The following is a 26,171-nucleotide window of genomic DNA, read 5'->3' on the forward strand; positions in this document are numbered from 1 at the left end:
AATGCTTAACTAGTCCATCAACTGGAAAAAAAGCTGCTTGGAACTTCATTACAAAAATTCCTTTACGAGAATCATGACAACGGATGACCTGGCTCAATCTTTTTCCAAGGAAACAACTATATTTCTTTGAGTTTTTCAAACTCTTCACAGTAAATAGTGGCAGTTTAAGAGAGTGCTCAACATTTGTATTTGGTACTCCAAACTTTAAAACTTGTGCTTTTGGCCTTAAAATTAAATGTATATGAATTTCAAATTCTGATGATAAGTTATTAAACATGAGTTTGAAGTTCTAAAAATTATGGAATAATTGCATTAATTATTATGAACCTTTGAAAATACAGTGAAGGTTATGGAGAAGAGAGAACTAGACAGCGTGTTTTCTCATCTGAAATGTCGTCTTTTTATGCAGATGGGTACACAGGTAATATTTCTTTGACACTAACATTCTCATCAAGCATACAAATGGATCGTAAATGTGTGGAATCACTTGACCTTTAACAGATCACATCTTGAATTTATTGATTTTATACATTAAACTTCGGACTCACCATACACAGATCAAATTTACAACTTGAGTAAATAGTACGGGATGGCCTGTATGCATACTTGTCATAGTAAATCACACATGTTATCTACCTATCCAATACTTACAAGTGAATTACATGTGTTTCTTCATATATCAAATTGCCACAATTTTATCCAGTGTGTGTAGTACATAATTATATTGACCTATTACATCTAGCCCCAAGGGCCTACAGCAGATATGTCACACGATTTTCTCAAACAATACAAGCTCATAATTTAAACAGCTCTGATAAAAATTTATAAATGTAAGGACGTTATATCAGCTTCTTCTCAGTGAAACCTGTGAATAACTGCCAATTATCTCTATATATCTAATGACAATTTTCTAGATGTACCTTTAGTAAAATATTATACTTCTTCATTCACACCACTTACAAATTTTGACAATTTTTCATGGAAAAACATTCATTCTTTTGAGAATGCTAATCACGATAAGTCTACCAGGTATGGGGTTACTGATACTTCTTTCTCTGATTATACTTTAAATTATTATACTGCTGGAAGAGTGAACACAAACAGAAAACCGTGTAAGAAACCAGATCAAATTCCTTCTACAGTTGTACTAGATCAGTTGTAATGGTGTTCTCTGTTTAGAAATAATAGTTAATATTATTGACTTCTGTGAAACTTGTCACTAAAAAGTCTTTACTTCAGAGAATTTCCCCAAAAACCTTATGAAAACAACTGAGCGCTAGACAAAGGAATTCTTTGAAACAAGCACTGAGGGCTCTCTTGATGTTCCCCATTCAAGCTGGACTGACAAGTGCATTAATACTATCATAGCACCATACTCAACATGGTGGCCTGGCATGTATTACAAAACAAATCAGTGTACATCATAGTGTATTATCTTTGTGTCATGTTTGAATCCTGGCAATGTGATGTCATTACATATCTGAGAAACAGCAGCAGATGGATGTTTGGAAAGATATTTATAATGGATGGGATTTGATCATAAGTTCCTATTCAATATTTTGTCCTGCAATTACCAGTGTAATAAAACGTAATTAGGGAAGGAAAGATGAAATAAACACCTTAGTACTTCGAAGCCAAGAGTCCCTTTTAAAATACGTACTGTCTTCAGTGTGCCACCCTTCTGTGGACATACAGGGCCTGGGCATAATACACAAACTTCTGCAAGAATGTAAGGGCACTTTCACACAAGCATTATGCATCGGGGATGATTACAATATGTACAGCACAAATTCATTGTTAGAGTATTTACATACGTTAAAATGTTCAACATTAAAATGCAATACGTGGGTATATACATGCTCAAGGAACTTTCACAAAGACAAGACTTCATGTATAATTCCCATTGTGGCCATAATGAATTCTATGCATAAATGTATGCAAGTTAAGATCATAAAGTCTTGGTACATGGTGGAAGATAAGCAGTAATATGCTTGCATGTTTGAATGAATCATTATATCTATAGACTCTCAAGGAAAACATTTTCTTGAGGCTCTATGCATTAACATACCATCTGTGATATTGATAATACTGGATTGTTATATGGCTTATCATGATGATCCCTGTATTCTCCACTCTAGCCAAAATTAGAATACAAACCTTATGAATGGATCTCCAAAGGGCAAACACGGCCAATCAGCATGCATCTCTTGCATGTACTGTCTCATGTCCTGCACACTTTTGTCTGAGGAAACAAACACGATTTCGAATGGTGATTTTTTCTCCATCAGCTCATTGTAAACTTCAGCCAGAAGTGGTGTGAACTGTTTGCATGGTGGGCACCAGCCAGCTGAGAAATACAAAGCAGCCACTTTATTCCTCAAGATTTCCTCTGCATTTATTGTCTGATGTTTTTTGTCTGTCAGCGTTTTCCCACTGAAAATATCCATTATTTGGCTTATGGAGAAGAGTCTCTTGTAATGTTTGATGCGTTCCCACTGGTCTTCAGCTTCTTGAAGTGGTTACTATACTGAGTGAAAGTCTATTGAAAGAAAATAAAAGTTAGAAATCCATAAACACCCCTTATTTTAGGGCACCAATGTTTCAATACCAGCACTTAAGTCAATTGGGGTTTTAGCTTCCATTTGCCATAACTATCCTTCAGTAGTATCAAACACATCCTATTGGCTGGACACAGGATGTCCTTACATGACGGTAGAAGTAAGTCGCTATGTCTGTGTGTCCAAAGCATATATAGCTCTAGCATTTGGCAGATAAGATTTTTTGCTGAATAATATGCAATTGAGCAAAATAAATATGAAGATAGTCAAAAGAGGAAAATCTGAAGAACGACTGGTCCAATGGTTTTGATATTTTGCACATGTATTCCTGCAGGCTGGGGATGACCTAACCAAAATTTGTTCAATTATTACATGTAAAGGATAAAATTTGCACATAAAAATTTTCGATTTTTTTCTCATTCTTTAAAAAAAAATTCAAAGTCTTCTTCTCTGAAGCCATTTGTCAGAAATGTTTGTAATTTGACTTGGAGTTCCTAGGGATGACCTAGTACCTCATACTAACAATACTTTTATCATTTTTGGTAGAAACCTTATGAATGTAATTGAACTGCTTCAATTTTCATACAAAGACCATGCTCAAATTAAATCGGTAAGCCAGGACCTTTTAAAGAGAGTTCCAGTGTAGACTAGCACATTTAGTAGCTTGGCATTTGTCCATATCTTTGCTTTTGTAAGCTTTCATTTTGTATCTTGCCCGGGTGTGCACAGTAGTTATTAGCTTGCAAATCGCGATCACCCCACCATCAACGCAATGGACCTTGGTGAAGTCATTACTTCAATTTACTGTGTTATGATATTAACAGCCAACAAACTTGGTTTCTGTATTCAAAATGTCTGTCTTTTGGATGATAACAATGTCAATAAGAAAATGTTTTTCACAAAAGTCCAAGCCTGAAAAAAAAATGTAACTGCAAGGGCTGCACAATAAAAATACCTCGACTTTTTGTCTTTTTGTAGATGGAATGTTCATGCACCTAATCACGATTAATATTGTACTTACTCACCATAAAGGTGGGTTTATGTACTCGTGAACTCTTTTATCTTCAAGTTAATAACAGATATAATGGAGTTGTTATCTCAGTGAGTCAGTGTATTGTTATTTACATTTGGTGGCAGATGCATTGATGATCCCCTCCACAGAAAAATCAAAGTCCGGCAAAAACTACGGGCTACATAATAACTACAATACAACTGCAAGTTCAGGCAATCAGATATAATATCATATCATGCATATCGTTGTGTCACAGTAGTGGGATTCCCCGCAAACTTAAACAACAAACAAAAAAACGCGTGTTTCTGCTGGTGAGCAGGTTTATCGTTTGCATAGTAACTGACCATCGGTTCAACTCAATGACATGATCAGTAATCCAGTGAACAAATTCATATTATTTCAATATTGTCTAGTGATGTCTTCTAAAACGATACCATCTTTCCAGGTGCATTTCAATGTCGTCAATTTAATGTAACATTATAAAAAATGCACGAACGTTGGACTGCGACTCTTCAAAGAACTATTGTTTTAGCAAGTACGTTAGTTTCCAACTGCATCGTGTACATCTGTCATTTGGCGTTTTTCGTCTGCTGCTCTGCGATTGGTTGCTACGGCTACACTGCATTGACTCGGAAGTAGGTTTGCTGCCATACTAAGTTACTGACGGTCAACTTTGACCAGCCACCGCACATACAGAATATTTGGGAGAAGTACTGTACCTTGCACGCAGTCCTTAACGACAGAACACGAGAAATATCTTTCCCAAGATCGACACTTTGCTGGCCGCAAGCCCACTTTGCTCCCAACAACTGCGTGTCTCTCGGATAACACCTCAGCGCGCCCAGTGACCTCCAGTTGTCGTGTTCATGCGCACTTGTCATTGCGCCAATGACTATTAGCTTGCCTAGGGAGTCATGTTAGCAAATAAGGTTAAGTTAGAGGTCTCTAAGATAGTGCTCTGTTATGCAGTGCACTGCCACTGGGAACCTGTTTGGACAGGAATACCACCATCAGAGCTTTACTTTGACTCACATATATACTGATATACTGATCGGTAGTAAGTTCACATGTATACTTTTTAAGGCTATTGGCGTACCGGTGATAAAAGACGAAAAGCGAGAGAAAAAAATAAAGCAGTGACACTCGGTAAATGATACAAATGGTAAGAAAATGAACAAGAGTCATTGATTTAATAAAATTTTATTTTTGTGTCCTCATTCAACAAAGTGGAATATTCCGTCCCATCTGGACAGCCGCCACTTTTATGGCTAGGCTCAGCTCCCGGTGGAATTCCAGTAGCGTAAACAGCATGTGTAATTCTACCTGATTACTTGGGTGATTATGTGGGAATGTAACAACATCAGCAGCGGTATACCTAAATACATTGGAAGTTTGGTGTGTGTAAACTTATCGCGACAGTACAGTAATAATACAGATATATATATAATCTATCACGCGATAAAATTGTTCTATATTGTGAATAAAAAAATTACCAGGGCTGACTGGTATCACATTTAAATTGGCCAAATGATAACACCTATTTTGTGGTGGACAAACACAGACCCATTTCATCAAAAGAACATTTTAATAAGAAGGCCTTTCAAATCACATTAAACCACATCCACCACCATTTCAATTCCTAGCTCCTATGATATTGAATGTGCTTGAGGTGGTCTTGTGACTGCATGACTGTTGTTCATTCAGTCACGCAAGTACTGTATATATTTACAGTAATAACCCTTTGAGTTCTGTAAATTTTCAAACCAAAATTTTAGTGTAAAATTTTACAAACTTTTATGAATTTCTCTGGAATTGTTTTGATTTTGGACTAGATGGAAATCCCTTTTCGTTGGCTACAGTTTTTGACCAAAAGTTTGGAAAAAATCTGAAAAAATTTGTGTGGGTTACGTACATTTTATACAGGTACTCAAATGGTTAAACATTTTGAAATGTCCTCAAAATTGTCTTTGATGATCCGAATGGCTTACTCATCTTCAGTAACATATCATTTGCATAGACAATGGAAATGCATTACTGTATCATTCAAGTTATGTAGCCTTCATATCTGCAGGCAATACTTTGTTAAATTTGTGCAGCATTTTTGGTACATTGCCCTGAAATTAAACCAACAAGAGCACTGATAACTTTGTACACTAGGCTTTCATTTTTATTCTCCCTCCTGCTTTTGCCTAGTTTTTCATCAGATACAACAGTCTTTTCTTTCTCAAGATGTAATCAAATCAGGCATGATCACATGGAAAGGTTGAATTGACGCAGGGCACATGCAAACCTACAGGCAGTACAGGGTTTTGGCATGGTTCAGTGTTCACAAGGAAGAAATCTTTCATTGGAGGAGAATGTGAATGTTAAATCATGAAAATATAAACTCCTTAAACCTGTATAAGTTACCAAGAGAATGACTCATCTTATGTTTTGTGAGAGCGAGAGAGAGATATATATATATATATATATATATATATATATATATATATATATATATATATATATATATAAACAGAGAGAGAGAGAGAGAGAGAGAGAGAGAGAGAGAGAGAGAGGAAGTGTGGGGGACTGAGTTTGTGTTGATGCCACAGACCGGAAAACAGTTCACTTGTCCACAAAGTTTCAATATACAACATGTTTTTTTATGATTTTTCAAAGTTGGTACATCATCACACGACAGGTCCCTGAAGGAGAGGAAGCCATGAAAAATAATGACACAATTATTCTAGTATTCAGTGGCTTCGTTTCATTGGTGGAGCAGACAGGTTTACAGGTGCAGCCAACAATTCTTTCAAAAAGTACCCCGACATAAGTGATGTTTTAACTTTTTTATTTTCATTTCCTTTACATAACACAGTCTCATTGAATATTTGTTACAGGCAACGAGGTATACAGACTTGTTTTCTTTTCCTCACTACTTCATGATCTCCTATGATAGCCTTTCACTTCCCCAACCCTTCTTTGATAGAACATCTATACAGTTCTGAAATTATTATTGAGATTACACAAGGACTAAAAACCTAATGATGTATTGTTGAGGTACATGTTGTAAAAATATTAAACAAAAAGATTCATTTTTTCCAATCTTACAATAGGTGACAATTATTTCTAACTTTCTTCTAAATTAAACTGAAATTCTGTTTGAAAAGGATTGTTTAACGTGTACATGTTGTGCTCTACATTAAATGCAACAAAAACAATTCTTAAACAAGGTAGAGATGTGTACATTTCACTCAGACATAAACTGAGAAAAACATCCCTAGATTACTGTTTGCTCTGTGCAAGCACGCGATTCATCAGGCTGATCCTACCACAAACAGGTTTTTGGTTCAGCCATCATAGAGCAAGAACAAACATGTCCATCAGATGTTCTTTTCAGAGTATTTCCCAGTGAGGGATCCACACTATCCTACTCATGTTTCCATCTCCATTTGGCGGGAAATTCACCAGAACTTGTCAAAGTCTTTCTCCACGGTCTGAAACACAAAAACACGATACAAGTGGGGCTATTTTCAATCCTCTGGTATGCATGCATGGTCCAAGAGTGCACAATTAGCTCTTACAGCCTGTCAGAACAACGCATGTTATTGGTGTTTGTGTTACAAAAGCTGATATCTGTCTGCAGAAGAGGCAATACAGCTAGTAGTACAAAGATCTTGTAGATCTGTACAATTTCAGAGTGGTGATCCATACAAAAGAACAAAATCAAGACTTCAATACAGCTTCTACGCAGCTTTGCATCAGTGACAGACTTATAAAATCTTGTGTTGCACTCCAACCATGAGAACAGAGTTTTGAACTTATTGTGAAGGAAAGTACGACAGTTTAGATAACTACATATTCACTTGATAATTGAAGTTCTACCAATGTGGTTATTCATAAAGCAGTATGCCAGTTTAGCAATGGTGAGACGATGCTTGCCTGTGATAGTGCCAACAAATACTTACAAAAGGTTCTGTATTTGGAGCGTATCTTTTCACTGGCTGACCATTCTTGTCAACTAGAAACTGGATTAAGTGAAAAAAAAAAGCAAAGTTTACATTTTGATGTTGGGAAATCATGTGATAATGTTACTATATGATGTAATAAACACAAATCCTGCAACATGGTATTTCTGCTCAACTAATAAATTGTCCTAAATCATTTAACCAAGAGATACAGAGTGACTGAATTTGATGTTAGCATAGAGGGTAGAAAAGCTTTGTTGCTAGTAAAGATAAAGTGGACAGACAACATTGAAGGACTGCCAATACTATTTAGAGCTAGAATTAGTGTTAGCACAAACAAACCTAAAAATCATGATTTACTTTTCAAATCATCAGTTACTTGTTACATCCAGCTTTGAATGCCAAACATGCTGCTCTTGTTCAACAAAGGAACATTAACTCACTGACCAAGTACAGACACAATAGTTGACTGCTGTCTCTGTTTAATCAATAAATGTCGTGTTTTGGCAGAGAACCAGGACAGTTCTCATCTTTTCGTAAGCCCAGATCAATTGAGAGATAAAACCACTGTATTTATGACATAATAAAAGTAAATTCTTTTTGTTTGGAATACTGCGAGTACACAATGTGATCTGACCTGCTGTACCTATTGCTGTCAACAAAGAAAATACCACTGTAACCAGTACATTTAGGATGACTTGCTGTACTCACAAGAGTAAACAGTACATTGAATACTTGACTCCATTTTATTCTGTCAACTAACTACATGATCTCACTGTATAATACATGTGAAATATTCTGCTCAAATCAGCCTAATCACGCACTACTGATAGGTGTATCATGACAATTTAAATACTAAGGAAATGTTTTTCGGTACAGATAAAAATTAGCAACATTTAATATTGCCTAAAAATTAACAGTATCTTGGGTCATTACTATTTCAAGAAGGCCAAATAATGTTATCCATGATGGCCTAAGGATTAAATGGACTGGGTAGGAAATTTCTAAAGAAGCAGCTTTCCTGAAATGACCAACATTTTTTGAATTGCAAGATAGTAAAATTTGAACAAATCTAACAAAGCCATTGTTTATTGCTTGATATGCAAAATAGTGATCAGCTAGCTCATGCTGAAGCCAGTTTAATGGAAAATCTCCTAAAATGGTAAACTTTGCCAACTTATTATTAATAATAGCACATATCATATATGTAATTCATTCTTTGGTGTCAACTAGCCAAATACTAGTATCACAGAAACTTTACTGACAAAGGACCACCTTCATAGGATGGGGAAAATAATCAACAGCAAATGAAAGAAACTGATTTGATGAACACAACTTTGTTGGCAGCAAAGTAAATAAAGGTTACAGTATTCACATCATGCTCTGCAGTGATTACAGGCAAGAAACAGGTTTTTTTCATCAGCGGGAAAACAAACGCTTTGAGACAGACCATACTGTCAACGTACAGTTTACAACATTTCAGAAATTTACAGTTTTGTTTTCATTTTGAAGCATTGAAGAATTAAAATATCCCCACACCACATGTATGATTTACTATTTTTATTGCTGGGCATAAAATTTATGGCCTGACTGTAGACAGCTACTTCAGTCCTAACAATAGAAATTCATTCACATATGCTAGTACACAGATGGGAGACAGAAGGATAACAAGCCAACTAGATAAATAATAGGTATTGGAAAGACATATGAAGACCAAATAGAGAGTAACAGAAAACTGCAGGTTTGTAAAATACAGGGATTAAAAAATACAGGGCAGGCAGACATATTGTATCCTATGTCCTGACTGTCATTTTACATGTTAAAGTTTCTGAATACGATCACTACAATGCAGTATACGCACCCTATATTTTAAGAATGATATCTAAATGTCTAAAATAAATCTGAAGGAGGCCTGGTCCTAATCCATATCCAAAGGAAAAGGATGCAGAAACACATTATACACCATTTATTATAGAAAAAGATTTAAATGCGGATGAAATCCTGAAGGCAACAGTCAGACAAGCAGGAAGACGTTTTTATCTAATTAAACCTTACCTTTGAGAAATTCCATTTGATTTGGCTGGATAATTGGATGGGAGAGAAAAGGAACGTCAGTATAGATGCTGACATGAAACAATCCACTACAATGCTACCTGCATAGTGGATTGTTTTTGACTTTGTGAAGTCAGTCCGCTATGCATGTACACATGTGGAGTGGATTGGGGTGTTATCATACAGAGTCAACTCACCTTGGTAAAATTCCACTTGATAAAACTGAAAAGATTTAGATAAAAGTGTTAGTAGATACAGGCCATGTATGATTATGTTAGTTAAATAAAAACATTACAAAACAAATCAAATATATACAAATGAAGTGAAAATCAAAAAGAATTCAATACAAAAGACACTATAAATCAGACTAGAAAAGTTAAATAAGGCAGTGGAGAAAATCATCGGTAAGTAGTGCTCCATTTCCTAAGACAATGACATTTGTAAAATATGATACAGTTGATTTTGATTTGCATATGATGTTGGATCGTTCCACTTTCGAAGGGGATGGAAGAGTCAATACATGCTGAAATACTCATAGACACGGAACACTTACTTTCCGAGAGTCCCCTTTTGTTTTGTCTTGAGATACTTGTACAATGGGATGGCATCATCTCCATTCACATTGATCTTGGCAAACATATCAAACTCTGCCCCGTATTTGCTCTTGGCAAACTCCTTGATTTCTTCATTGGTTCCCGGTTCCTATCCACACAAATGACAAATCATGATACAATTATGGTAAACATCAGTGGGTAGACGTGGACCAGTGATCTCTGCATGATAATAGCAAATTATGTCAAGATCAGGGTAATGGTATAACCAGGTATACAAAATGCAAGACACATTATCAGGGCGGGTACAACTTTGCTTGGTCAGAACTGGCAAATTTCCATTAACCAAGATGTCTGGTTGCTATTTTTCAAGAATTCCTTTGTTTATGGTTCGAGACATAAGCCATCAAGAGCATGTGAATGGCAGTTTGGGATTGACAGTATAATACTGTTAAAAATAATTTAAATACAGCCTTTCATTGATTGTCGGTAGAATTGAACATAGAAGGGGTTGGTAGGTCGGTTGATCATGGTGTCCATCGTAGTACAGAGTTTAAAAGTGCCGGTTGTGTATCAGCATTATCTCTGGACGCTCTTATAGCACTTCATTCACCACACAGCTCTGATTTTCAACCACTGGTGACACACTTTTGACAGTTTTCCAAGTGAGGATGGCTCACTGAGCCAGCCGGGCTGGCTTCATAAGCTCACTAAGCCAACTTGCACTTGGCTTATTTAACTGTTGAGGGCGCTTGTATTGCCTGAGATGGTCTAGCTGCATGTCCAGGAGCTATGAGAGAACCTACATTATCTCAACCTGACTGGTGAACTAAATAGAATTTTAAGAGGAATATAAATGACTTGTACCGTGTAAATCATCAATGTAAACAAAGACCAACAGAAGAGTTGAGGCCGATGGACTTTGGTTTCACAAACAATAATTGTGATAGACAACCAAAGCAGGAAAGGCGCCAACAAGTAGTCCTAACACTCTGTACTGCAATCTCACATTCCAGGAAATCTATTTTCCTTCATGTGCAGATGTGTCACTGAAATATTCTATAAATATACACGTAAGTTTAGCATTATGCAACATCCTTTCAGAAACTGACCTGCTTTCCAAACTGGTTGCATGGGAATGCCAGGATGCGAAGACCTTTGGACTCAGCGTACTTAGCGTGCAATTGTTGTAGCTGAGTGTAGTTCTTCGCCGTGAAACCTCAGTTAGAGGCTACATTGACGATGAGGGTGACATGACCTCTGCAAAGACCACAAAGATAACACACAGTTGGATGACAGCCATACATGTATTATTTGTCAGTATACATGACATATGGTATTTGTATCTGGTGACATAAATGTTGACCACACAGTCACTGCATCAAGGACATACCACTGTCAAAGAGAATATACCTTAGTATGGTAACATAAAATAAATCAACACAAACATTGATATTATGGCAATAGGTATATTTAAAGCGTTACTGGGGACAAGTTTATACCGAGTAATTTGTAGCAAAAGCAATTTTTATTCCACTTTGTTAGCTGAGAATGTTTGATCCTTACTGCTCCATATGACACAACATAAGTTGCCCAGACATATTTGTCAGCCCAAAATTAGATATGCACATAATTAATGAGGTGTACTTGTTCTGAAAGTGATTAGCTGGAGTGGGTACCTTATGTCTATGAATACTTTACTAGCAATTATTGCAGTTGCCGAGATACAGGAAAGTAGGTCAATGGTCATCAAAAAGTTTTGGAATAAATTTAGCAATGACAATATACAACAGACACCAAACTTATAGTACTTGTACGCTGAGATTTAACTGAAATTTTTTAAAAATGCAAAATGGCAGCCAAGGTCATGTTGCTTAAAATTTGATTTCAAAATTTTAGTGGTATGACCAAGCAGAAGCATTCTACACAAGAAATTTGAAGTGGTTTTTCCCTGTATTTTTGAGAATAGGCTATTTTGTGGATTTTCTTAAAATTCAACATGGTCTCCAAGGTCATGTAATCAATAGAAGTCCAAGTGTACCATGCACAAGTACTCCCTGCCCCTGAACAATGTGTGTTAAGTTTCAAAATGATTCGAGCAATAGTTGCTGAGATCAGGAGCGACAAAAAATTTATGGAAGAAGAATTAGAGAAGGAGAAGAAATAGAATTCGAACGAAACTATTTGGGACGTTGCCAAGTAGGCTTGAGCCCCTACATGGCATTTTCTGTCCTTAAAGATTTTAAAATACAACACCACGCTGTCAAACAGATTCACATTCACTCATTGTTCAGGCAATTATGAACTTCACTAGTTTTACAATGATAAATGCTTTAAGGAGCTAGATTTGTTGAGCATGCTTTGATAAAGTTCTGATTAAGTTTTTGCAAATTAATAAACAGCTTCACATATTTACAACAATAGGCTGAAAAAACAATAAATATCAACAAGTTCATAAATGTGTCAATGTACAGTTGTCCTGAATGACACTTTTTAAAATATTTTGTGAGTATTCCTTGACACTTGTCACCAAGCGTAGTGACAATTTCACACCTGTATTTGTCCAGAGAAACGTCATTCCCATCAATGTCTTTGACAGTGAACTCATAGATAGAGCTTGCCTTCTTCCACCAGTCCTTGTCTTTAGATTCTGCCTGAAAATATCAGAAAGTGACGGGAAATGGTATCAGCATATGTGATACTATCAACAAAAGATCATAAGGAATTCCATCACCTGTATTAGCAAATCGCTTATTTTCACTCGGATTACCACAAGAGCCCCACTGATACTGTATAGAGGCACACTCCCTCAAGGGTCTTTGATAGAGTTACAATGTTCCCTGGGAAAATATGGCTGACATGCCTCTTTTACCATATATGGTGTTATGCAAATTTGTGGACTGAGTAACTTGAAGAGAGGTAAAAGTGAAGTTATGTCAACAAATCATGTTTTTACTATGTAGTCAATGCATAAGTGTGCTCACATCCTTGGTCACAATTCCTTGACTTTACGCATCATATTATAACCATCACGTCAGATCATCCCTCTGACAGGATTGAAAGCCGATGCACATAATAAACTCTCATTTAAGCTTAGGCAACACAGTTGAAAGTCATATCAGATCTTCCCAATGGCAGAATGCAAAAGTGTGTTACTACTTTCTGACTATGTTTGTTTTCACTTTGATATTAATATAATCAACATCTGGCCACCCATACATCATTTCCAAATGACCAGCTGTTCAATAGATCCTCACAATTCTGAATGCCCAGTCAGCAAAATATCTCCTGAATAATCTGTATTTTTTCAGAAATCCCTTTGCTTTGCCTGATTTTTTAGCTACTATAGACTATAGTCTATAGAAGCTATTGGGATGGGTATCCGTCCGGCGTCCGTCGTCAGTCTGTATGTATGTATGTATGTATGTATGTCCGTTTGTGAGGCGTCCGTCCACTCAAATATCTTGAGAACCGCAGTACTTACTGATTTGATATTTGTTGTGTAGATGAAAAATACGATTTTGAGAAACTATTTTTTTTAATTTTTTGATATTGTTGAAAATAGGCAAATTAATGCCAAAAAAGGTGTTTTTGGTAAAAAATCTTCTTCTTCATAACCACTGGTCAGACAGCTTTGTTATTTGGTATACAGGTCCCTAGGGGTAACCCAACTTAGACTTGTTCAAATTGTGATGAAATATGCAAATCTGTATTTTTAAGGAATTTTTTTGTCATTTTTGGTCAAAATTTGACTTACATTGTATGTAATTCTTGTACTGTATAAACCCTATCAATTCACCCAGAAAAAATAATTAATATGATTTTAAATAATTGAATTAATTAGGAAATCATCAAAGCCAAAATAATTTTAGTGTAGAATTATCAGAAAGTTCAACTTTTTTTGACAGTTCATAGTGAAATGCTTACCATCTTGGAGGATTAAAACATGTAAAGGCAACTTTCCTGAATCCCAACTTTGACATATTCTGAACCGTCATTTATTGTGCCCTGTATGTTATCTAAAAGAAAGTGCTCAAAATAGTCAATAGAGATAGAGAAAGTTCTAATTTCCATTTATGGTTGACTTGGTAAGGATAAAATAAAATTACTTTTGAGGAAAAAAATAGAGTGGTCAATTAAAAGAGTGGTCAAAGTGATAGGGTTTTTATAGTAAAGCTGGGCTGTATAAAGATTCCTCATGTGCTATTTATAGCAATTGTGCAATCTGTGTAAACAGTGCAATGAAAGTGTAACATGATTCCTTATAATGCTTTTGATGACCTTGAACTTCTTAAGTTTCAAACCTTTGTCTCTTCAGTGTGCTTTCTCTGAGTATGTACAGTCTCAACTTATTAAACAGAACTCACAATGTTAATCAAAGATATCCACCTTCTTCATCAATACATGTGTCACAAAAGGTTATTCTCTACATAACTCAACAGAGCTCTGTCAACTGTTGAGTTGCTTGTTCTTTCAAAACCGCTGGTCAGACAGCTTTAATATTTAGTTTACTTGTCCGTAGGATGACCTTAGTGAGATAATTTCATACAGTAAGGAAATACTTAATTTTGTATCCATGTCTATAGTAGCTTCAGGGACTTTGGCCCTATGTTTTTACGGAAGATACCATCAGTGAATCATTTTGTAACTTTTGATTAGTTGTCTGAACTTTCAAGGAAAGAGATGTAAATTGTCACTTCACTGGATAACCATTAGTCGAGCATCTCGATGACTTTTGACCTTCATCCATACTATGAAAAAATGCCAGTCTTGTTCATTTATACATGGCATTAGTGGAATTTTGTAAATTTGGAAAATGTTACCTAAAGTTGCACTTAATTTCATAGCATTCAACCTAAAGCACTGTCATTCTATTGCTATTTTCTGATGGTAAGTAAAAAATACAGATAGACATAAATAGTTAGACATGACCATAAAGGATCAGCACCAACCTACTTTACTGCAATAAAAAGAGTGTAGAATTTCTCTTTGGAAATTTTGGCAAATATTTGGTTATTAACTGATTGAAATTAGGTCTTCTAGATACAATTTTGAACATAAGTGGTACTTAACCAGAGTAAAATTAGAAGTATCAAACCCAAACAACTGCATTTTTGTCTTTCATAAATTTGAATACTGAAATTCTTTACACAACACCTTCACTAATATTGCACAGTGGCACTGGCATTTATTAAGACCTGTATAAAATTGCTTTCCTGTGAAGACTTCCTGGACTAATAAATGAAATGTATGTCAATAAAATATTCAGAACATTTTTCAATGTGAGTCAACTTTTGATAGTAGCTGTGCATCTGTTCAACATACAGTATGTAGCTTCAAAAGAGATGAACACTACAGGATGTAATGCCTCTAGAAATATACCTATCTTTCTGGTATCTGTTTTTCAAGATTATGCATGGCAAGGTCAGTTATGCAAAGATAGACAAAACACAAGTCATCGTTGATGACACAGTCCCCACTTGTTAATAGGTACTTTGATTACAGGCCCTCAGAGAGGATAGAGTCCTCTTCATTAGGTCTGTGATAAAAATACTTTCGAATAAATTCGCTTGATACATGTCTGAGTTGTAGTTCAGGACATGAAAAAATGGTAATAAAATGGCCACATGGTGGCCATATTGGATCGTATCACAAAACAAGTCAATGTGCATATGTATGACATAGGTCAATGTCCTTGTACCAACTTTGTATAAAATTTGTTGAAACATGCCTGAGTAATGGCTCTGTACATGAAAAATTGTAATAAAATGGCCGCACAGCAGCCATATTGAATCGTATCACAAAACAAATTAACGTGCATATGTATGACATTGGTCAATCTCCTTTTACCAACTTTGAACAAAATCGCTTGTTACATGTCTGAGTTTGGTTCTGGACATGAAAAAACGTAATAAAATGGCCACACGGCGGCCATATTGGATCGTATTACAAAACAAATCAATGTGCATGTTTATGACATAGGTCAATGTCCTTGTACCAACTTTGAATAAAATCGGTTGAGATATGCCTGAGTTATGGCTCTGTATATTAAAAAATCGTAACAAAATGGCCGCACAGCGGCCATATTGGATTGTATCACAAAATAAATTGATGTGCATGGCTATGACATTGATCAATGTCCTTGTACCAACTTTGAATAAAATCTGTTGAAACATGCCTGAGTAATGGCTCTGTACATGAAAAAATCATAATAAAATGGCCGCCTGGCGGCCATATTGGATCGTATCACAAAACAAATTTACGTGTATATGTATGACATAGGTCAATGTCCTTGTACCAACTTTGAATAAAATCAGTTGAGATATGTCTGAGTTATGGCTCTGTACATGAAAAAATCGTAACAAAATGGCCGCACGGCAGCCATATTGGATCGTATCACAAAAAAAATTAAAGTGCATATCTATGACATTGGTCAATGTCCTTGTATCAACTTTGAATAAAATCAGTTGAAACATGCCTGAGTTATTGCTCTGTACATGAAAAAATCGTAATAAAATGGCCGCCTGGCAGCCATATTGGATCGTATCAGGAAACAAATCGACGTGCATCTGTATGACATATGATGTAATCCTTGTACCAAGTTTGAATGAAATCGCTGCAGGCGTCTCTGAGATATCTGCGTGAACGGACGGACGCACGGACGCACGGACGGACGCACGCACGCACGGACATGACCAAACCTATAAGTCCCCTCGGACGATGTCCGTGGGGACTAATAATTAACATATGCCATTCTTCTTCTGTCTGATATCATATATTATACCATACCAGTATATCAATGGCCCAAATACAGCAATCTGATTGGTCAAGATGTGAAAAGAACCATGGTATATTGGGGATACCAAGGTTGGCATACGCGTGAGCTCTCAGCTTGAGCAAAAAACTCTTTATGACGTTCTATGGCAGAATTTCAATATACTGTTATGATATAATAGCAATAAATCACACCCAGTGACGGTATACCACTCGATTTTGACCAGTTCACTTCATATAGGCACTCGCTATCACTCGTGCATATGTCGTGAACTGGTCAAAATCCTATGGTATACCATCGCTGGGAGTGCTTTATTGCTCAAATATTATCTCACAAAATGATATGAAATATTTATTATGGTCTATGTACTAGCTTGTTCAGATATGCTACTTAAATTACACTCGGTATTTGTTTATTGTATAGGGATACAGCCATGTAGCAACACACACTGATGTAGTTATCCATTAAATAACTGTTCAGGCGATACTAATGTTAAAACAGCACTCAGGATAACCCTGAAATGTGCATAAATAAAGATTAAGTTTTTCCCAATCTACTCTCTTAGTAGTATATTTAAGCCATAAAAATGGCAAAATTGTACTGTACACATATTCAAATAACCCAAGATTCTATTGTCATGCATACTGAAAATTATGCCAGTCATGTGTGTTGACCTCTGACTTCTGGCTGAGTGACCCATCATCCAGGTTGGCTTTGCTGTAAAGTCAGACTGCAAATCATTGTCTAGAAAACTTAAAACACTAAATTCTAGAGGTCACTCAACTGTCAAGAATTTTTTTCAGAAATTACTGGATTAGTTAAAGTACAATTTACAGTCATTCTGCAGTTACAGGTGAATTTACAGGTAGTTACACTGCTGTCGCTGCAAAGCCATACCCACTGGATGATGATGAACAAACATGAATACTACAACCTTCAGATCCTAAATAGCACATTTTCATCCTTGTATAAGATGACGGGTGGTTTAAGGAGACATAACCTTGAGGTGTTGTTTGAGCTGCATAATCTAATTCACATTTGGGATCTCTGCTCGTCTAATTTCAATGTCACACAAAATTGTGTGTCTGGCTAAAAACACCAGAATGGCTAAATGGGTTCACACAGTGCTGTCTGGCTTGTCAATTACCATGTTGCATGAGATCAGCATAATTAGATACATTAAAATTTGAAATTTAAATGACATTATATTAGCATGGAAAATTAATGTTGTGGATATAATGCCATAAGGTGCAGGAGAGGCATAAGTCCTAAGAGTAGGAGTAGTCCGGAGCCATGTAGAAATACCGTTGCCATTGCTTCCTCTACGAAGCTATACAACCACAGCTAAAAGTTATGTATACCTTGCCAGAACATTGCGTTGAACTGTGGACAACACAAGTGTACGGCATAAATTACAAAGGGGTAGAGAAACCGTGAATCCACTGAGCTATGAGCCATCTGACATCACTCTATCGCCGTATGGGCGCGTGGGTGGTATATTCAAACCTGTGAATAGTGTGATAAAGCTGTAAACAACCGAGAAATACAACACAAACCACCATACCACAGACACTGCACGCCAGAGCTTTCGTTTGCAGCGTTCTGAGTTTGACTTGTTGGAGAATTTTCATTGAAATCATACTTACCATGGCGATAAACCTTGTGGGGATCAAAAGTGCGGCCACCTGTTTAATTTGAGACGCAGGTAATCTGGCCAACGACCTATGAACTGCGAAAATCATATACGCCTACTTCGCTGAAATATTCGTATACAACTTTACTCAAAATGATCACATGGTTTAAAATGTTTGTGCGCCCTCAACCACTTAACAGTTAGTCACTAGTTAAGGTAGCGCTCATATACAGAGGACAGGGGTGAAAAAACGCGACACTGTGTCAGAGAGCATCCGAAAACTATTGTTACTGCAAAAGGGGACTTGAAAATATAAAAATTGTCAAATATGTACCTTCTTTATGGATACTTTACTGACACAATTAAGAATAATATCATTTCCGTGATATGACTGATCAACTGCAGTGTATTCATTGCAATTAAAACTATCAAATTATAAATTTTATCAGTGCATAAAGTACTCCCTAAGCAAAATACAATCGATGTAAACCAAACACAAGTACTAAACCCATCTTTTAGTAGCGAGAGTTTTTTTGTTTTTATTTTTTTTTATTTCGAGTTCTTCCCTTTTACAACAGATGACTTGAGAAAAAAGGAAAAGAAAGAAAATACAGAAAATACATACACATACATCGTACTTCTATTTCTGATAGAGGAGTCATACTTCAAAATTCGACCATTTGTCTAAACACTTTCTGTATCTCTCATTTCTTTTTGCAATATAAAGTTCAGTCTGCTTTGAAGTTCTAATATTTAACTTCACTAATCTTAAAGAAGGGATCATCTTCTTTATTTTACAATCAAAAATTGTTTTCTTTACTATCAATAACAGATGATTCAGAAGATCCGAGAAAGAGGTGTCACCCAGCAAAATTTGTTTTAGCGGATAGTTTCTGTGGGGCTTCAGTCGAAGCACCCCTAGTAGCGAGAGTTACATTATCTTCAATCATTGGATGAAGGATTCCAGAGACAGTCACCCGACTCAATGAAAAAGTGGCGTTATAAAACACCATGGTGTAACTCTAAATTATAAAAAAATACACTCCATAAAATAAAATTGATAGATAATTCAGGGTCGTAGCCTGTGGTGCATAGGAGGGTGGGGAGGGCAGGTGTCAGCACCTCGAACTTTCCACACCATCAATATGTAAATTTATGTTCATTACCCAAGTCTTAGTGAAGCTATGTTCTCCCTTTTTGTAATTTTGTCAGGCTATGGCCCTGTAAGTCTAAGCATTTTAGCCAAAAGACATATCCCAGATTAATTATGAAAATTATTGATAATTTAATAATAATTTTTTCTTGAACAATAATTAAAATTATGAACACAAACTCCATAAAATGAAAGTTGCTAAAAGACATTGAAATGCATTGAGCGAAATCATCTAAAATTTGAAATTAAAGTAGCCAGAAATCCCTGTCTTCATGCTATTAAGAAGAAATGGTACATTTATAGACTTTCATGACAGAAGATGGTATAAAACAGCTTAATTTGTTTCTTTCAAAAAAAGCTCCTCACATACTTCAAAACACCAAAATGAAAAGTTATGAAGGACTGTACTTTTTTCTGAAAATTTATCCCTACGCTGTGTGCTACCTTAATATAGCTATTAGAATCCGTAGTTGATACGCAGAGCGAAACAACAGTAAAAATAGATAAGTATTTCCATTTTTCCCTTGTCATTGGAATTTAACCATTGGTCTAAGTATGGCACCCATTTGGCCAAATTCTCATAGTTTTGACCTTGCAAAAATAATATTTGATTGTTTTGTCTAAGTTTTGACGATAACTTTGACAAAATTAAATTTTTAGGGTAAATAAAGGCACTGTAAAAGTAAAAGTTTGACACTTGACCTAGTTTTGCATCGGTCAGTTTCTTTTAAGTACTTTGCATAGCGCCGTACATAAAACGATAGCATATAGGCCACTTTGTCGTCTGCAGGGGAATCGCAAAAAGAGGACTACAAGGTTATTGTAATTATGAAGGGAGGTACCGGGACTTGAAACTATTTTGAGGGTGTTAGGGCCTCTGAAGAAAAGATGGATTGTTAATCCCCCCTTTTTAAATTAATGAGCGCTGCCTAATACTGTATAACTGCTGTTGCGCTCCGACCGTTTTACTGGTTTGAGAAAAAAGAGATTATCTGTAAGAGAGGTCGCTTTCTTCAAATAACGAAGAAGAACAAATTTCTCCCAAATATTCTGATTTATTTCTCCAAAAGATAGTTGCTCGTTGCTCAACCCTGTTGACCCTTGACCCACTGTCTAAACTTCGAGTTCGCTCGGTAAATTTCGGCCATCTTGTGGACGATCCAAGATGGGGCAGATGTGGACGGCGTACGTGACACATTCGGATACAGCTCCGGATTTGGAAAAGTTACCAACATTTGACCCATTGTACGGTTTTCCAGATGGAAGAAAAGAGAGAGGTGCAGTAGTTAATGAAATATATCATCTTGTAATTCGCGACTTTCAATGAACGGGCTAAACCGTGCGCATTTACCGTACGCGTTTACCACACCGGCCCCGTTCTGCAGACATTCAGCACACACACGTACATCATAGTAGGATTACTTCTGGGATTCGAACCGGCAAAGATGATCACAGGCAAATTCAACGCCATTACCTTCGCTTACTATACTGTATCTGGTATTGCAAATATATTACTAGATGCACGCTAGTTGCCACTCTGCAATGCATGTACAGATCTCTCGAATCCCACTATCTCTTGCTCTGTGGATGCTCCAGCAGGTCACGAACCCTCGAAATCCCTAACCCTAATCATCCGATAATGTGGTGTGCTACTGTTAAAACACAAGTAACACTCAAAATAACAACGTTTAGTGCATTTGCTGGTAACAGAATATTTTACATCACATATACCAAGGTAGCTGCAAAATTGTAGCGCTAAGGTGAGGCGGTCGGTGATTTTTGGTTTTTGCGACTTCGCTCACCAGTGTACGATGCCGATGGCACTGTAGAGGTCAAAAAAAGCACATCCCACTGGACGAGGCGTGTTGATGTGCAATGCTACATATTTACTGCATTTGGTCGTACTGATTTATCACTACTGAAGACTAAAGACTATACTGCACTAACCTTGTCGTTTATGGGGTTTGGAATATGTTCAAACACGACGATCGCGTTCTGAAAACATTTCTGGGAGTAGCCATTACCAACTTCCGGTAATGGCGGCCCCCAGAAACATGGATGCCCCATGCTCAATGTATATGGAACGCCATCGACGTTTTGAACAAATGCCAAACCCCGTAAATGATAAGGTTAGTGTAGTATAGTGTTTAGTCTTGAGTACAGATAAATCGGTACAACAAAATGCAATAAATATGTAGCATTGCACATCAACACGCCTTGTCCAGTGGGATGCGCTTGTTTTGACCTCTACAGGGCCATCGGCATTGTAGCGCTACTGGTGAGTGAAGTCGCAAAAACCAAAAATCACCGACCGCCTCACTGTAGCGCTACAATTTTGCAGCTAATACCAAGGAGGAACTTGCAGATTTACCGATTGAGGTGTCTCTTCAGAAAACCAGATAATTTGCTGCATGTTGTCACTGTGCAAATGTTTTGCCATTTGAAATAGTGTTGATCGCGATTTCGGGTTTGTTACTAAATATAGTTGCACTTTCGCGACTTTCGGACAAATATGCTGAAATTCGGACAAATTTTGTTGTTGTATGCGTGGCTGTTGTTGCAGCTTGTAGTCTCAGTCATCAATTCATAAGAATAAGTGTGACGCTAAATAGCCATTCAAACACTCACAGGTTTAATTTTCATCGTTCATGCGGAAAATGCAGAAAAATATTTATTTATGCATATTAATTAGAGAGAACAATGACGTCATTTGCAATCAGCGCTATTGAATAGTGTATGTACAAGTCTATGTGTTCGCTTGGTCACGCTTGCACAGAGGATTTGTAATGCCAGAAACACCATTGACGCATCACAGACGTCCATGGAAACACATAGACCCATATGCAAAGCTACCAATGATCCTTCTAAAGTGGTACACTCATCCAGAGAGAAAGTATCCTGATACAACATGGATCTCAGGCATGCCCCAATTTGTTTTCTGGCAGTTCTCTAAAGTTATTGTTTATGGCTTGATTAACCCCCTCCCCTCCCCCCAATAAAAGTAGAAAGTCATAACTGCAGACAAACTCCAAATTTTTTCTGCTGATTGACAATTAAGGGTACTCTGGGATCTCTTTATGCTGTATTTGATCTGTTGCCTCATGTTCTCCTGGATGAGTAAATTCACTTGGTTTGATCATGACTCTGCCAGTGTTGAGTCATTTGAGATAGATACACATGATCATCCTGTCAAGTTTGGACTGTGTAAAGTTTTGTCTATTACATTTGTGTCAGTGGCACCATTAGAATGGTGAATCCACACGTCAAACAAATATTCAGTGGTTCTAGCCCTCATGACCAGCTGATTTCCTTAGTCTTTTCACTTGATACTACAAGATAAAATAAAACATCCCATTATTCGTTTGCAAAAACAACCATTAAAGTGCAGCAATATACAGTGAGCTTGATTTAGTTCAGCTTGATCAAAAAACATTGTGATCCTTGTTTCAAGTCCTGAGCCTAAGGTAGAGTCCTGGTTTCATTTCTGATGCGAAAGATAAACGTGAAGATAAGCTTATTTATTGCTGCAAATTTACTGCATAATCAATACAATAACTAAAATATCAATGTTTTGACAAGTATTGAGTAAGGTGCAGTTTTGTTTCCTGTTGCGGTATTGAAAACTACGGTATGTTTAATTTTGGTAGAGTTGGGTTCTAACTTGGTTCTTGGCTGAGTTTGTTTGAGCTAGGGTCATGTCAGACTAGGCTGTTTAAGACTTTCCATAACATTGTGTACTGTAAACTCAATATGCAGCACTGCACTAATAAAGAAAATTTATAGTGATGCACAGAAACATAATTTGTTTGGTGCATATTGCTTGCACTGAGTTTGGATATTTATCAACAATCAAATATTTTATTCAGATGGTCAAATCATGGAAGGGCCCCATCTGCACCCAAAGTCGTCTGCATTTCCTTTACAGCACACCATATTTGACTGGCAACCCCATGTCTGTATTGCTGGGTCAATCATGTTATCATCTGATTTTCCTAATAATTTGAAATGTCTTTGTAGTGACTTGTAAGTCCATTGGGCTTGGAGGTGTTAACTTCGTGCTGAATTGTAATCTATTTGAAATATGGATATCTCATGTCACCGTAATCAACTTAACTAACTAACTAACATAATGTACAAGTTCATAAAGAAAACAGCAAAAACCATCCATTTGTTGATATTACGCATTCCTAATTGCAATCATTGCTTAGGAGATTTTATTTCAAAACATTTGGTATGACTTTCTAGCTCATTCATTACATTGTGGTGTAAAAACATTTGGAATCCACATTTGAAACGGTAACATTACCAGTTTTATACTCTGTGGTCATGAAACACTTGGAGTTGAAAATACTTTTTCTGAGCTTTCTCAATCTGTTATAAAAAACATCTATGACAAAATTTCCTTTGCCAACGCTTAATGAGGAAATGATCTGAAGATATGCAAGTTGTTGTCTTCAGATTTAGTCTTAAACAATACTTAATACATTTGCCTAAATGATCATTACATGTATTATATCAGCTTCAAAGACTACAGATAGCCTAAGTTCCTCTCAAAGTATGTTGAGTTTTGCGGTGCCAAAGATTGCAGGAGTGTGTGTGAGACAGCATGTAACTTCCAATAGCTAAGAAATTGTGTAGTTAGATACTCTGAAGTACAATAAAATCTGGCACATCACTCCTTTCCCAGCCTTTGATCAACAAAGACACTTCCAGTGAATTCTCACCAGTTTTTACTCATTTGTTTGAATTCTTACTCTGCGTTTTTTTTTTTGTTGTGTTCAGTAATGGTTGCCACACAGGAGGAGATGAACAAGGCCAGGGTCCCCTTGGAGAAACGAGACTACTGTGCACACTTGTACATGGCCTTGATGAAATGCAGACGGGACACCTACCCATGGTTTAACAATTGCAAACATGAAAAACATGAATACGAGCAGTGTGAATATGATGAGTAAGTAGTAGAAATCACCATGAGAAAACCAGTCACCCATCTCCTGGCATTGGGTCACAGGTGAAAGGTTTTCAAGTATTGAAAACCATTCACCCATCTCCTGGCATTGGGTCACCGGTGAAAGGTTTTCAAGTATTTGATTAGATTGCACTGTGTGAAATGAGACTGGAAAATACAGTAGAATGGTTTGAGGATTGCAGAAATGTTTTGTTGCATAGACATGAAATTAAATATACCCCAGTAAATTTTTTCAGATTTTTGCCAAAATTTTGATGAAAAGCTTTCGCCAATGAAATATGATGTCCATTTGGTCCAAGACTCTCAAAAAATTAGGGGAAAAGTTCATGAAAATTTGTGAAATGTTGTACTGAAATTTTGGAGGGAAAAAATTACAGCACTCAGAGGGTTAACTGACACCACATCTTTTTTCTGCCTCTCACAGCTATGTCATGAGAATGAAAGAATATGAAAGAGAGAGGAGGCTACTGGAGAGGGCGAAGAGAAAGCGACTCAAGGAAGAAAGGGAAAAGTTGAAAGAATAAAAAATATCTTCTGTGTGTGGTGTTTTGTATTATAGAGCTCAGCATGTTTGATGTATAGTGAGAATATGTCACAGCAGATGGTTTGCAAGCAAACTGATATGACAAATATGGGAGTTTTCAAAAATAAGATGAAAAAACATCTGAAATATTTTTTGATGGCACAAGTGCTGTTCAACTTCATGTTCAAACAACTTTGATGTGTAAATTGATAATAGTTTTTGAAAATAAAAACAGTTTAGTTGAAAAAAGATTGAGGTAGTGGTATATGGAAGCTCTGTAAGAGAAGTGACAAAATGGTATACTGCAGTTTTAGTGAGTGAATTTCAAGAGAATTCTGCACACCGAATGTAATACCTCATGTCACTACAGTCTGAGATTGTGACTGACATTATATCAGTACCTCTACTACCAACCTCACTTTATGCCATGCCATTGCTCGTTTTGTTTGTTGGAACCTTCAGCTTGAACTCTGAAAATTAACATCAGGTTGACACCCTCTGTAGGACATCCATGTAAAATGTTTGTCTAATATAGATGAAATTGTAATTTGAGAACTCTGATTTTACATGGTGTAAGGCATAATGCCTGAGGGCATAAAATCGTCCAGTTTGTAAATAATAACATAACAAACTATCTTTGTTATCTAACTTGATTACCAGCTCTTTTATGTCTGTGTAATGACCAATCCATGTGCTGATTTTTTTACGCATGAAAATAAAAGATGATTGGAGTAAATGTGATATGATCATTTCATGTTTGTTGCTCAGTCTCTGAGAATATGCATCTTCCAGCACAGGTACTGTGATTTGAATACTGACATTACCGATTCAAATTGCTAGGCAGTGTATGCATAGGATGAAACAATCTGATTAAAATCAGATGTAGAGAACAGCGACGTCTATACATACGCGGCATTCTCTTGCGGTAGTGAAAGGCGACAGCAAGAGAACGCTGCGTAAGTATAGACGTCGGTGTTCTCTACATCTGATTTTAA

General features: G+C 36.6%; 3 protein-coding genes across 8 annotated transcripts in view; 1 reads left to right on the forward strand and 2 right to left on the reverse strand.

The window, feature by feature from the left end:
- The window catches only part of LOC139138616 (nucleoredoxin-like protein 2), a 30,212-nt gene extending 25,648 nt beyond the window's left edge, over nt 1–4,564 (reverse strand). Inside the window, exons 1-2 of one of the 4 annotated variants that reach the window (XM_070707064.1) lie at nt 4,285–4,564; nt 2,158–2,527 (exon numbers count right to left, since the gene is read on the reverse strand). In XM_070707064.1, coding sequence (XP_070563165.1) covers nt 2,158–2,447 — 290 coding nt within the window. In that variant the 5' untranslated portion in view covers nt 2,448–2,527; nt 4,285–4,564. Of the gene's footprint in view, nt 1–2,157; nt 2,540–4,284 lie in introns of all 4 variants that reach the window. The other 3 variants (XM_070707066.1, XM_070707065.1, XM_070707067.1) reach the window with 3 other exon arrangements.
- Nucleotides 4,565–6,386: 1,822 nt separating this feature from the next.
- LOC139138618 (glutathione peroxidase-like) lies at nt 6,387–18,705 on the reverse strand. 3 transcript variants are annotated; one of them, XR_011553645.1, is made up of 7 exons: nt 18,545–18,705; nt 12,677–12,777; nt 11,236–11,383; nt 10,126–10,274; nt 9,770–9,794; nt 7,374–7,580; nt 6,387–7,284 (listed from the first exon to the last, which is right to left on the reverse strand). XR_011553645.1 is itself a non-coding variant. In XM_070707070.1 (7 exons), the coding sequence occupies exons 1-7, from the start codon at nt 18,638–18,640 to the stop codon at nt 7,017–7,019; spliced, it is 612 nt and encodes a 203-aa protein (XP_070563171.1). In that variant the 5' UTR covers nt 18,641–18,705; the 3' UTR covers nt 6,387–7,016. The 3 variants fall into 3 exon arrangements, 2 of the variants coding, with proteins under 2 accessions (XP_070563171.1, XP_070563169.1); XM_070707070.1 differs by lacking the exon at nt 9,770–9,794 and adding an exon at nt 9,576–9,600 and having other exon boundaries at nt 6,387–7,049; nt 7,521–7,580; XM_070707068.1 differs by having other exon boundaries at nt 6,387–7,049; nt 7,521–7,580.
- A 2,091-nt stretch (nt 18,706–20,796) lies between these two features.
- On the forward strand, nt 20,797–25,917 carry LOC139138622 (NADH dehydrogenase [ubiquinone] 1 beta subcomplex subunit 7-like). The gene is made up of 3 exons (XM_070707077.1): nt 20,797–20,961; nt 24,467–24,635; nt 25,078–25,917. Exons 1-3 carry the CDS (start codon nt 20,850–20,852, stop codon nt 25,175–25,177), a joined length of 381 nt encoding a protein of 126 aa, XP_070563178.1. The 5' UTR covers nt 20,797–20,849; the 3' UTR covers nt 25,178–25,917.
- Nucleotides 25,918–26,171: the final 254 nt, after the last annotated feature.

Source organism: Ptychodera flava, chromosome 8, assembly GCF_041260155.1.
Source record: "Ptychodera flava strain L36383 chromosome 8, AS_Pfla_20210202, whole genome shotgun sequence".
NCBI lineage: Eukaryota > Metazoa > Hemichordata > Enteropneusta > Ptychoderidae > Ptychodera > Ptychodera flava.